The following is a 12,256-nucleotide window of genomic DNA, read 5'->3' as shown; positions in this document are numbered from 1 at the left end:
TGCCTGGCAGCATTTAATAATCTTAAGAATTGCTTAAAAGTATTAACAAGAAAATTAAGAGTTACTTTTATTAAGAAACACAAGATATGGGGGCTGGAGAGATGGCTTAGCAGTTAAGAGCACTGACTGCTCTTCCAGAAGACCCAGGTTCAAGTCCCAACACTCATATGGCAGTTCACAGATGTCTGTAACTTCAGTTTCAGGGGACCCAACACCCTCACCCAGATATACATGCAGGCAAAACACCAATCCACATAAAATAAAAAAATACATGTTTTTTTTCTTTTCTTTCTTTTTTTTTTTTTTTTTGATTTTTGAGACAGGGTTTCTCCGTAGCTTTTGGTTTCTGTCTTGGAACTAGCTCTTGTAGACCAGGCTGGCCTCGAACTCACAGAGATCCACCTGCCTCTGCCTCCTGAGTGCTGGGATTAAAGGCGTGCGCCACCACCGCCCGGCAAAAATACATATGTTTAAATAAAGGAGGATGTAGTCATGTGGTACACAGAGTTTTTAAGTAGATAGCTTTTAGGGTGGGGATGAAGCTCAGTGTTAGAGTGCTGTGCTTGGCTCCACAGGCTATGACTCTGACCACCAGTTCAGCCAGAAAGAGGTGAAGCTGTGTCAAGGTAAGGCCCAGATAGTGTTTAGCAGGGAGTGTCAGGGATGAGCATTATTTTCAAACGAATGACAAATGATCGTCTTTGTTAGGACACTGGCATTGAAGGCATAGGACATCTACACTTTTCTTTTTAAGATTTATTTATTTATGCAGTATCCTGCCTGTAGGCCAGAAGAGGGCACCAGATCTCATTATAGGTGGTTGTGAGCCACCACATGGCTGCTGGGAATTGAACTCAGGACCTCTGGAAGAACAATCAGTGCTCTTAACCGCTGAGCCATCTCTCCAGCCCGACACCTACACTTTCATTTCCCGAAGAAGACAAATGCCAGCTAGCATGAAAGTGGTTGGCACAGAGGGTGCTCGTCCTGGAGTCCTGGATGCTGGGGGATCCTGGTCCATCACATGACCATCTGAAAGGTAGAAATACTAGGTCATTAAAGGAAATCCCTCCAGCTTCCCTGCTGCCTCCACTGCCTGAAGACAGATCTGCCTACAAGAGCCAGAACTCCACTGGGGCCTAACCGGACGAGGACAGAGTGCCCACAGGATAAGCAGTACTAACTATATGACTCTCGACTCCCCCAGGAGCAAAAGTCTCCACAAACCCACTGTTAGCGCTTCCCCGGATACTTTCTAGTCTAATGTTGGTGCAGAACTTTGTAAGGCTCTGGTAATGGAACAACCATCTTGGGCCCCAAATTCCAGGAAGAAAATAGGGTTCCCATTCATCCAATCACTCTACCCTCATTTGCTAATAATATCTATGCACCACACCCCAAATACAGCGGCACAGACACAGACTCTATGCTGGGAGGCAGACAAAGGGACACTTTTATTTACTTTACGAAGTTGCACACATTCAATTATAAGAAACCGAATGTGAGTTACTCAGAAAACCCCAGCCACGTGATGGGAGTTTGCCGCCAACTTAGACTATACAGTTGAGTTCCATGACAGCCTGGGCTACATTATAGGCCGAAACCAAAAATCAAAACAAAACAAAACAACAATAACAACAAAACTCTAAACAACAAAGCCAAACCCAGCAGTGTACAGGAAGGATTCATTGTTAATGTGGGTTCTCACTGAATGACCGCCCTGGAGTCTCTTAGGTTCTTCTGCCCAAAGGCAGACACCAGCAGGCACTGCTTCATGTTTAAGAGGCAAGTTTTTTTTCTCTTCACTGTGTCTAGCAGAAGCCTGCTGGATATGGGTGTCCAGTAGACTCGAAGGAACCCCACAGGCAGTGTGACACCATGGGTTGAGGGAGTATCCCGCACCAAGGACCCTACACCTAAGAGCTCTCCTAAAGATCCACCGTTATCACCCACAGCTCTGTAACTGAGGGAGCACTCCCCCTCAACGCATCTGAGGGAATGCCCAACAACACCCAGATGACCTGTGCCTGAGGGAGCACTCTCAAGGATCCCACATCGAAGAGAACACTGCCTGAGGACCTCATATGCCTAAGGTAGCATCCACCAATGACCCTGTGTCAGTCACTACGACACCACGTCTAAAGAAACATTTCCCAGGGACATCACACCTAAGGGAGCACTCCCTGAGGACCTAGTATCCAAGGGGCACCCAGCAAGGATTCCTAGGCTCTACGCCCCCTGGAATCCTTATGCTATTTATAAACAGAAGCCTTGCTGGTAGGTCCTGTTAGACCAGGAGGCAGAAAGGGAGTCCCTTGGGCATCTACAGGACTGGGCAGGACTAGAGAGTTGCTTACCACAGCCAGGTAAAAAGGTCTGAGGAAAACAGTGGAGCTGGCCGAGCCAGCACCTGCACAGGGAGCACTTCCTGGGCAGCCAGGTGCCATGGAGGACAGACCCACAGTGCCTGATAAAGAAGAGACAACACTGTCAGTAAATTCCTCTCACCCCCTTCCCCCTACCGCTCAGCCCTGCCCACCCAGCAGCTTACTCTTTTCGGACATCACGCTCACAGTTGCGTCCATAGAAGAAAGGTGGGCAGGCGCAGAAGGACCCCAGGATGCAGGTCCCTCCATTCAGGCAGCAGGTTTTATTAAGCAACTTAGCTGAAAGGTGGAAGAAGTCATGGGGCAGGTGGAGGACTGATAAACCGTAAGCAAAGGTTCATCCGGCACGCTGGCCTTCATCTCCCCAGAGTATTCTGAAGAGCCCATAGCCTAAGACTCCATCTTTTAGGGGAATCATTTTCATGTTCAGACCAGTCAGGAGAAAATTGCACTTCAGGGATGTGACCCAGCACCCTGTCTCACTTCCGTCTATGCCCCCATGCTGGTACAATACACCCAGTCGATAACTCACACACCCGCTCTCTCAGGGTAAGTGTGAAAACATTACTGCAGAGATGTGTCAAGGGCAGGACAGAGATGAATCAAGGCAAGCAAGTCTTACTGCTCTGTATCCCCATGGAAGGCACCATCTGCAAAGAGCGAGCACGGACTGCAGGTCCTTCCTGGCTGCGAAGGCTGTCATCTCTGATGGCCACCTCTCTCGGAGACAGAACAGCCGGCTCACGGTGGCCCAAGCCTGTATTATGCATTTCAGGCCACACAAAATGTTGTTGGTGTTCATAAGAGGCACCCCCATCAAAAGGTACGGCGGCACATGCCTCTGAGCTCAGCCCTCAGGAGGTAGAGGAAGGATCCTGGGTTAGAGGTCAGCCAGAGGCCCTGTCCCAAACACTAAAGACTGAGGTTGTAGCTCAGTGGCTGTGTACTTAGCCTACAGAAGGCTTAGATCTCAGCACAGGGGAGGGGATGGAGTGGAGGGTGATCTGGGAGCATATTCAGTAGGTGCAAAGCCCAGGGCTCTATCCCAGCACCATGTGAGCAACAACAAAAAAGTTGGGGCTCAAAAGGGAAAAGTAATTCAGCCAGATTCAGTAATGAACTTGGGAGGTAGAGGTAGGAGAATGAGGAGTTCAAGGTCAGCCTTGGCTGTATTGTGAGTTCCTAGGCAACCTGGGCTGCGGTGCTTTTACCCAAAAGCAAAACACAAAAACAAATGTGGATAAAAACTCACTGGGTGTGGTGGTAGCACTGACATTGATGGAGGCAGGAATCCCAGGATACAGTGACACCCATAACCTGAACCCCAGCTGTGCAGCGGTGGGAGGCGGAGGCAGGTGGATCTCTCTCCGTTCAAAGTCCATCTGGTCTATAGAGCCAAGTTCCAGGACAGCCAGGGCAACACAGGAGAACACCTGTCTTGAAGCTCCCCAACCCCCATAAAACCCCTGAACCCCAAACCAAAGGAGAAAACTCTCACCAGCAACGTGTCCAAATTCAAATGCATTGGAAATGGCCACAAGTAAAACCAGACTAGGAAAAGGAAATTGGACATCAGTTAGCAAAAAGCATGTAAAATTGGAGTCTTCTCGGCAGAAGACCACGGGTTTCTAAGGAGACCCAAGAGCGCCCCCTTTCTCCGTCCAGTGGTTCCTACAGTAAGGAACTGGAACAGAAATTCCCTCTTAAAAAAAATCTATTCTGCATAAGTTGCATAGTTTTCCACGGTACAGTTTACATATGTGAATTTTAAAATGGTTGTACAGGTTGCGACTGGGGTAGAGAACTTGCCTAGAACGTTCAGATCCTGGTTCGATTCCCAGCATCACTGGGAAAACAACAACAACAAAAAAAACCTGTCCTGTCATTTAAAATGTTTCCAAGTTTGTTTGTTGCTCTTGATAGCTTTTTAAAGTACCGAATTCGTCTATACCATTAACTTTTAGAAGCAATCTTAATTTGGCTGCAGTGCTAATATTGTTTATGCAAGAGAAGGGATGTGCATTATTTCCCTGGCAGCATCACCAACATGATTGGCATGACCAGGAAGCTGAGAAAGGTAGTCGCCACTAAACTTCCCAACCTGAGCTGGATGCCCGGGACCCACACAAGGAACTGACTCCAGCAAGTCATCCTCTCACCTCCACTCACACGCACCACTGCCTGTGCACGCGGGCACACGCGCGTGCACACACACAGATAATGAATATTTAAAAAACTGAGTACTTTAAAAAGTCAACAGCAAAGTAGTATGCAGCCAAGTACAAAGTTCCAGGATCTTCAGGAAAAGCACCAATGCTACTAGCAGTATTTTAAGGTTTACGTTGCATAAAATCAGAGAAGGGTAGAACATGATTTTCTGAAGTTGCAGTCTCCAGCCATCAAAAATTCAAAGTTAGTTCATACCTGGACGAGAAGTGCGCCATCTTCCGCGGCTCGTGAAAACGTTGGAGAAAAACGCTCGGAAAACAGGATTAGCAAATGGCTTTAAATCGTAAAACCATTCCCCAAACACACAAAGGTTAAGTTCTCTAAGTGAAAAACAATAAATTAAATAGAAAGATATTCCAGATGAGAACTGCGCCTGGCCCGGAGGGTCTTGGGGCAGTGGCGGCCAAAGTCTCCAAGCAGACTGGGGGGGGGGGGGGGGGGCGGCTCTCCCTCCAATAGAACCGTTTTAACCTTGAGAAAGGACTTCCAGGGGCCTTTCTTCCTCCACTAGAAACCCAAGGGGTGGCGGGGAGGACCCTCAGGTGGGCGGAGAGCCGGAAGCCCCACGCCCATTGCTAGGCCCTGGCTTTGCAAGGCCAGGCGGTGAACTTGACTAGCTAACTAGCAGTGTCTGGTTAGGTGCAGGTTTCTTTTCTCTCTCTCTCCTTTTCAAAAAGACTTATTTATTATATATACCATGTCCTGCCTGCATGCATCCCTTCAGGCCAGAAGTTGGCACCAGATCTTATTACAGGTGGTTGTGAAGCACCATGTGGTTGCTGGGAATTGAACTCAGGACCTCTTAACCGCTGAGCCATCTCTCCGCTTCCAGGTTACTTTTCTCTTGAAAAGGGGGTCGAAGAGAGAGTCAAGTTATTCTACCAAGGCGGTTCAAACACGAAAGTCATTAACTAGAAGCGTCTAAATAACATGTGTACATATGCAGGCATTTGATACTCCGTTATCAAATTTTAACTCTGAATTTGCTTTCATCTTTTTGCTAAAAAAAAAAAAAAAACCACGTGGAGGTGGGTGCCGGTTGCTGGGGAAGCTAGGGTGGCTAGGGGAGATGCGCTGCCCACCTGGGAGGACTGGTTTGGGTGCGGAGCAGGTCAAGGTCCGGAAGGATTTGAGTCTGGGAGTGAGCTGGAGTCTTTGCCAGCAGCGCCTGAATTGCAAGCGCTCCCCGGGAGTTCGGGGGTTAGCGCGAGGACGAACAGGGACCAGCGGGGACCTAAAGCTTTACAGCCGGGCCTTCACAAGCTGTTTTGCGGGTCGCTTGGTTCTTCCGTGTCCATACACACCCAACACGCTAAGTGGATGAGTTTCTCTCTCTCTCTCTCTCTCTCTCTCTCTCTCTCTCTCTCTCTCTCTCTCTCTCGATGTGGGGATGGATGGGGAGGGCCTCGATTCGTATCTGGGGTTGTGTCTCTATTGCTAGAAGCCGGTCAGATCTGGCAGAGAAACGTACAACCTCGCCCGATACTCCCTTCGCTGAAGCGGCTGCAGCGGAGCTTAGACGATGGTGGGCATCCCCCTACTTCCCTGTTTCAGAGAAAGGGAACTGAGGCTGCTATTCTGTTGAGATGTTTCAGAGCCCAGGGAGGCCAGGCAGCCTTCCTGCCTCTTATCCATCCAGTGGACTGGGGCAGAGGAGGCACGCGTGTGCGCCCAGGGTGGATAGCCACAAGGAAAGGGCTTCAAGGACCTGAAGTCAGACGCTTATCGTTAGTCTTGGGATACAAGGTCCACCATTCTATCCTAATATTTTAGATTTATTTTCATACTCGACATGAGCAGTCTGGTATCAGAAACTGGGACAAGTAGACTATCATCCATCCATCTCTATGTCTGTCTGTCTGTCTGTCTGTCTTGTCTATCACAAAAGCAGGACTTGATGCCTGTTTCTGCTTTCGGAGTGCTGGAGTGCCGCCACCACCACAGCCCGGCATAAAAATAAATCTTAAAAAAAAAAGAAAAACGGAATACAAAGGCAACAGCTCTCCTCCACTTTTGCCAGGGACTCCACGGTGATTTATTTCCCTGCCCTCCCTACATTCACACCCGCCAGACGGCCACGACAGTGGGCGGGCCTGAGGATTCGGCCTGCGCCTAGTCTCTCTATTTCCCCACCTCCACCCCCAGCCACACTTAACCTCAGTTCCTGAAACACGGTCGGCGGGATCTGTTATTTCCCTGCAGGCTCCGGCTCCTTCATTAACAAGCTAATGGCTGTTTTCACTGAGAACTTGACAGAGATTCCTGCATACAGACTGGAAGAGTAAAAGTGTGAAGCCGAATGGCCAAGGGATTAGGAAGGGGACGCCATTTGTTTCTGTGTGGTTTAGGTTCCGTTTCTACACATACCAGGAATTATTTTATTACCGATCCCGGCAGCACATGCTTCTCTAGTGTCTTCCCTTGCAACATACAACTTGGAAACACTTGAAGGTGTATTCTGGTAAATACTGAGCCCTGAAATTGTTTGCTTAATTCATGCATGCTTCCAAAATGTTTTCCCAGAATCCCACCCCTGACGCTCTTACCGTAAAACTATGTAAAGAGCTCCTCCCCCAGGACTTGTGCCAGCTGCGTTAACACCTGAAGATTTTGCTGATTCCTGATATGAAAAGCAGTATTTTGTTGTTTGGATTTGTATATTCCACTGTGTTACTGGGTGTTTGTATTTTCTTTTCTATGGCCTGGCTGATGGTTCTTACAATGCCCTTGAACTAGCTTCTTTGGGCTCGGCGGGAATGTCGTTTGCTCTGGGAAGGGCCTCCTGGCATCTTTTCTCCCTATCCTGACTTCCCACTGGGGCCCTGAGCTGAATGGCGGGAGTGTGGTAGCCATTGCCCTTCCCCAGAGTTTATTTGCTAACTCCGGATTGTAAACTGCTTGTTTTTTCTTGTCTTTCACCCTTTTTCCCTCTGGCTCCCATCTAGGAGGTCTAACTGCCCAGTCTTCAGAACTCCCAGCTTCTCCAACCCTGAGAGCAGCGTCTCCCTGAGCCAATTAGGAAATCTTCATCCATGGGACACCCTGTGGCCTACAGAAGTGTTAAGTCTCGGCCCTATTTTCTAAAATAGGAGTTAGAGCAAGACTTAAAAAGCAAGCCAAGAAGACAATATTTTCCCCCAAACCCGGGCCTGGGAAAACGACTAAGAACATTACTTACAGTCATTACTGATATGCTGGGTGCCTTATTCTAAAATGTTTGCCATGCATAAGACGATTTGGTGCAGTTCCTAAGAGCTGTGTCAGAGGAGGGGTAGTTTGATTTACACTTTAGGTGTGTGTAGGGGGGCACTGTGATTTTTATAATTCTATTTATCTGTTTAGTTGTCTATTCACTCTATGTGCATCTCTGTATGTATGCACATGCCTGGCATGTGTGTGGACGTCAGAGGACACTTTGCAGGACTTGGTTCTCTCCTTTTAAAATGTAGGCCCCCCAGATAGAACTCAGGTCCATAGGCTTGTTACCTTAGCAAGCTCCTTGGCCCACTGAGTCACCTGACTTGCTCCAACGTTCTCCAACTCTTTTGCACAAATCCTTCTTCTGCCAATCAAATCGATTAGCTATTTACTGAGCAGCCATTCTGGGTTGTGCATTGCCCAGTGGAGCAGTCTATGGCTTCCTTTCCCCATTCGAGATAAAACAAGCCATTTTAGCTGCATTCCCAGACTCCTGGGGGAGGGAAGAGGCGGTTCTAACTTGACTGTTCCCAGACATTGTCAAGCTAATTGGCCTCAGCAGACAAGTGGGCAGACAGACCCCTGGGAGACAGACAATCGGGAAGGCAAGCTGGGCTGCAATTGATTTTCACAAGATCTAGAGGACGACATCAATTAACAGTGGGTCTACAGTGGATTTGTGTGTGGCTGCTTCCAGGTATACTTCCTAGCTCTCAGGGATTTTGAAATGTATGAAATGCCAACGAAAGGCAGGAAGCTGGGTACGGACCCACTCTGACATCAGAAACAGACCGAGAAGTCTGTCCTGAGCATTGAGCAACGTTTTCTGTGCAAATGACCCAGGCACACTGACACGTCTTCTCCTGCTAAAAGTCAGTTGAGCCAGGCTTCTGATTTATGAAAATGAAGTGAGGATTGTTTTAAGTCATTGAGTTTGTAAGAGTTTATTACTTAGCAATATAGAACTAATATAACACCATCATTTTTAAAAATTATTATTATTGCAGTACTGGGGATTGAACCCAGGACTCTTCACATGCTAGGTAAGGCTTCTGTCACTGAGGTATACTTCTAGCCTTTGCTAACATTTTAGATTACATTTTTTTAGTTAACATATTTTTATTTTATGCATATGGGTGTTGTGCCTGTATATCTGCACCATATGCATGCATGGTACCCAAGGAGGCCAGAAGAAGGCACTGGGTCCCCTGAAACTGGAGTTACAGATGGTTGCGAGCTACCATGTAGGTGCTGGGAATAGAACCCAAGTCCTCTGCAAATGCAACAAGTGCTCCTAACTGTTGAGCCAACTCTCCAGCCTTTCACCTTGTTTTTTGATATGGGCCCTCCCACTGAACCTGGAGCACACAGATTTGCATAGACTAGAGGACCAAAAAGCTTCAGGGATCTCTGCCTCTGCCCCTCCTTCCGCCCTGGAACCGAGTGTCCAGAAACTCTGCCACTCCTGACTTTAATGTCATTTTTGAGGATCAAACTCAAATCTTCTCGCTTTCATGGCAACCCTTTACTCTGAGCTCTCTTTCTTGCCCCCTAAACTTTAAGAAAAAATAAAAATACTTGAAATACATATTCTATTCATTTACGAATAGGGTGGGTTCAGTGGTGCACGTCTTAATTCCAATACTCACGAAGAAGGAGGCAGGCATATCTCTGTGAGTTTGAGGCCAGCCTGGTCTACAAAGTTAGTTCCAGGACAGACAAAGATGTTACACAGAGCGAAACCCTGTCCTGAAAAAAAACACACACACACATTTCTCTACTCAGTTACACATCTTCATAGACACCCCCCCACCCCCAGAAGAGTGTTTCCTAAATTCAGTCAAGTTGACTGTGAAGATTAATCATTCAGTGCCCAATAGGGCTGTGCAGGTCTGTGGCTGATGACCTATGAGGGCCACCATCAGCCCAGTGTTCTCCCTGCATCTTTAGTCTGCAGACATAAAGCAGCAAGCCAGGGGCCCTTGGCATTCGCGATCACGCCAGTGGGAACCACTTAATAATGGTCACTGAAATGGCTGTCAGTGTTGACAACATTCTTCATTCTTCCGTATATACATCATAAAGGGCGGGGAATAAGGTGAGTGGCAGCAGGGGTTTTCCTGGAAGAAAGCTTTGCGAGGCCTGTGACTCACGGTCCAGTAAGGGCTGCAGTCTCAGATGACCTGGGCTAAGGGTTTAGTTACCTGGGTGTGCCTGTGGTATAACCCCATTGGGAAAGAGGGAAGTGTGCTCACAGAGAGGCATCTGTGGATGATGTCCCAGCAGAGTCTGTGAGCCTGTGAACCCAGCTGGGGCTGGCTGACTAAAAGCAGTGGTTCTCAACTTTTTTTAACACCATGACCCTTTAAAACAGTTCCTCATGCTCTGGTGACCCCCCACATACCATAAAATTTAATTCGTTGCTACTTCGTAGTTGTAATTTTGCTACTGTTATGAATTGTGGTGTAAATATCTGTGTTTTCTAACGTTTTAGGTGACCCTGTGAAAGGGTTGTCTGACCCACAGGTTGAGAACCACTGCCTTAAAAGGTGCTGTTCTCCTGGATTCCAGCTAGGGCTGTTCGTGAGGAAGCTGTGTATCCGTATATATGCTGGACTGTTTGTGGTCTCCAGAGCATTTGGGAAATGAGTATTATTACAAGGCACTCTGGGAGTTCTGAAGCTGCAAGGTGTGTGACAGGGTCTTATAAAGCCCAGACTGGGCTCAAACTTCCAAAATAGCTAGGAGGACCCTGAACCTCTGACTCTTTCACCTCTACCTCCTGAGAGGAGGGATTTCAGGTGTACACTGCCACACTCAACTTGGAAGGTCTTTTTGGGTGTGCCCAGCCCAGAGACGCAGCCTGTACACCTTGTACATTGAGTTTAGTGCATCACCAATTCCTTACGCAAGTGTAGCCACATTCTGGGCTTCTGATTTGTTTGTTTTGGCTTTTCAAGACAGAGTTTCTCAGTGTAGCCTTGGCTGTCCTGGAACTCACTCTATTGACCGGGCTGGCCTTGAACTCACAGCGGGACTTCTGACTCTGCCTCGGAGTGCTGGGATTAAAGGTGAGCACCACCGTCGTGGGCCACATTCTGTGTTTTCAAGTACCTCCTGGTAACCTCAAATCAGGTGAAAACAGGGATCCTAGGACCCCACCCAGGAGTTAAGACCTCCTGGGGCAGAGGTGTGGTCAGTTGTAGCAGTGAGGAGCTGTCCTGCCTTTCAGTGCACCAGACTGTGCTAATTCCTGCTTCTCACCATGTGGTCTCTGGCCAGCGACGTTGGCGTTGGCATCAGGTAGAGCTTATTAAAGATATGGCTCCCTGGCTCAGTAGCTGAGCAAGATGCTGGCAGCTCAGGTGTAAAGGTTGGCAGATAAAACAGGACACTCAGACGTAAATTTCAGATCAATGACAAATAATTATTTTTAGTATAAGTGTATTCTCAAATAGCATTATTATTGTAATGTCAGGGCTTGAATCCAGAGCCTCATGTATGCCAGGCAAGAACTGAGATTAAAGGGCATGAGGCTCCACCCTCAGTTGCAGGGTTTTTTGAATTTTGAGACTGTATCTCAAGTAGACCAGGTTGGCCTTGAACTCCATCTGTAGTGGAGGATGACCCTGCTGATCTTCCTGCACCCACCTCCAGAAAGCTGGGATTTCACCTTGCCTATTATCTGAGGGGTGTTAGTTGGACTGGGTTGACCTTTAACCAAGTGGAGACGAGGGCAACCTTGACCTCCTGACTCTCTGCTTCCCCAGTGCAGGGTTGTGGGTCTGCTCCAGGACTCCAGATTCAAACCAAGGTGTGTGAGTAGTTATTATGGGTTGGATTCCTGGGAGAACACTAGAGTTCCTTTACTTATTGGGTGTCATTCCAGGGTCTGCCATCAGTAAGAGTATTTTCTCAGTAGCAAATGTTTAAGCATACAATGAACAAGCAAGCAAACAGACAAAACAAACAAACAAAAAACCAACAAAACCCCCAAAACAAACAACAACAAAAACAAACAAAAAACCACACGTACACAACAAATAAAAATGAAGACTTTTAGAGTATTGTTTCAAACATTGCAAAAAACGTTTACATAACCCTGATTCCTTCCTATGGGCTTTCTAATCACGTCTCTTGTGTGTCTCGTAGTATATAGAGTACTGAGACCACAGAATTCTTTCCCCTCGGCCCTGTTTAACTGTGTTCACCCAAGGTTTTCCTATTTGGAAAGTGCTGGCCCTCTGTGGAGGCGTCTGGGTTCATTCAGTAAGCCTGCTCTGCCCGGGTGCCAAGCCCTCCCCGACCAGATCTGTTTTGTCTCTTGCTAGGCTGAGTCACATAGAATAGATAGATAGTTTATCAGCACATGTCCTTCAGATCATATTATCCGCTTACAAATATAGCCTGTTAGCGCACAGGCACGGCAGTCCTTCTGCTGG

At 47.7% G+C, this 12,256-nt stretch overlaps 1 protein-coding gene across 1 annotated transcript; it reads right to left on the bottom strand.

Moving 5' to 3' along the window:
• Positions 1 to 916: 916 nt before the first annotated feature.
• On the bottom strand, positions 917 to 4,831 carry Tdgf1 (teratocarcinoma-derived growth factor 1). The gene is made up of 6 exons (XM_041676764.1): positions 4,812 to 4,831; positions 3,880 to 3,938; positions 3,010 to 3,105; positions 2,552 to 2,666; positions 2,358 to 2,467; positions 917 to 1,032 (listed from the first exon to the last, which is right to left on the bottom strand). The coding sequence occupies exons 1-6, from the start codon at positions 4,829 to 4,831 to the stop codon at positions 917 to 919; spliced, it is 516 nt and encodes a 171-aa protein (XP_041532698.1).
• Between the last annotated feature and the right edge of the window lie 7,425 nt (positions 4,832 to 12,256).

The sequence above is a fragment of the Microtus oregoni genome, unplaced genomic scaffold, assembly GCF_018167655.1.
Source record: "Microtus oregoni isolate MIOR12 unplaced genomic scaffold, Mior012 000028F_ref0000031, whole genome shotgun sequence".
NCBI classification, from domain to species: Eukaryota; Metazoa; Chordata; class Mammalia; order Rodentia; family Cricetidae; genus Microtus; species Microtus oregoni.
Note: the sequence above shows the minus strand (reverse complement) of the source record. Positions and strands in the feature narration are given on the sequence as shown.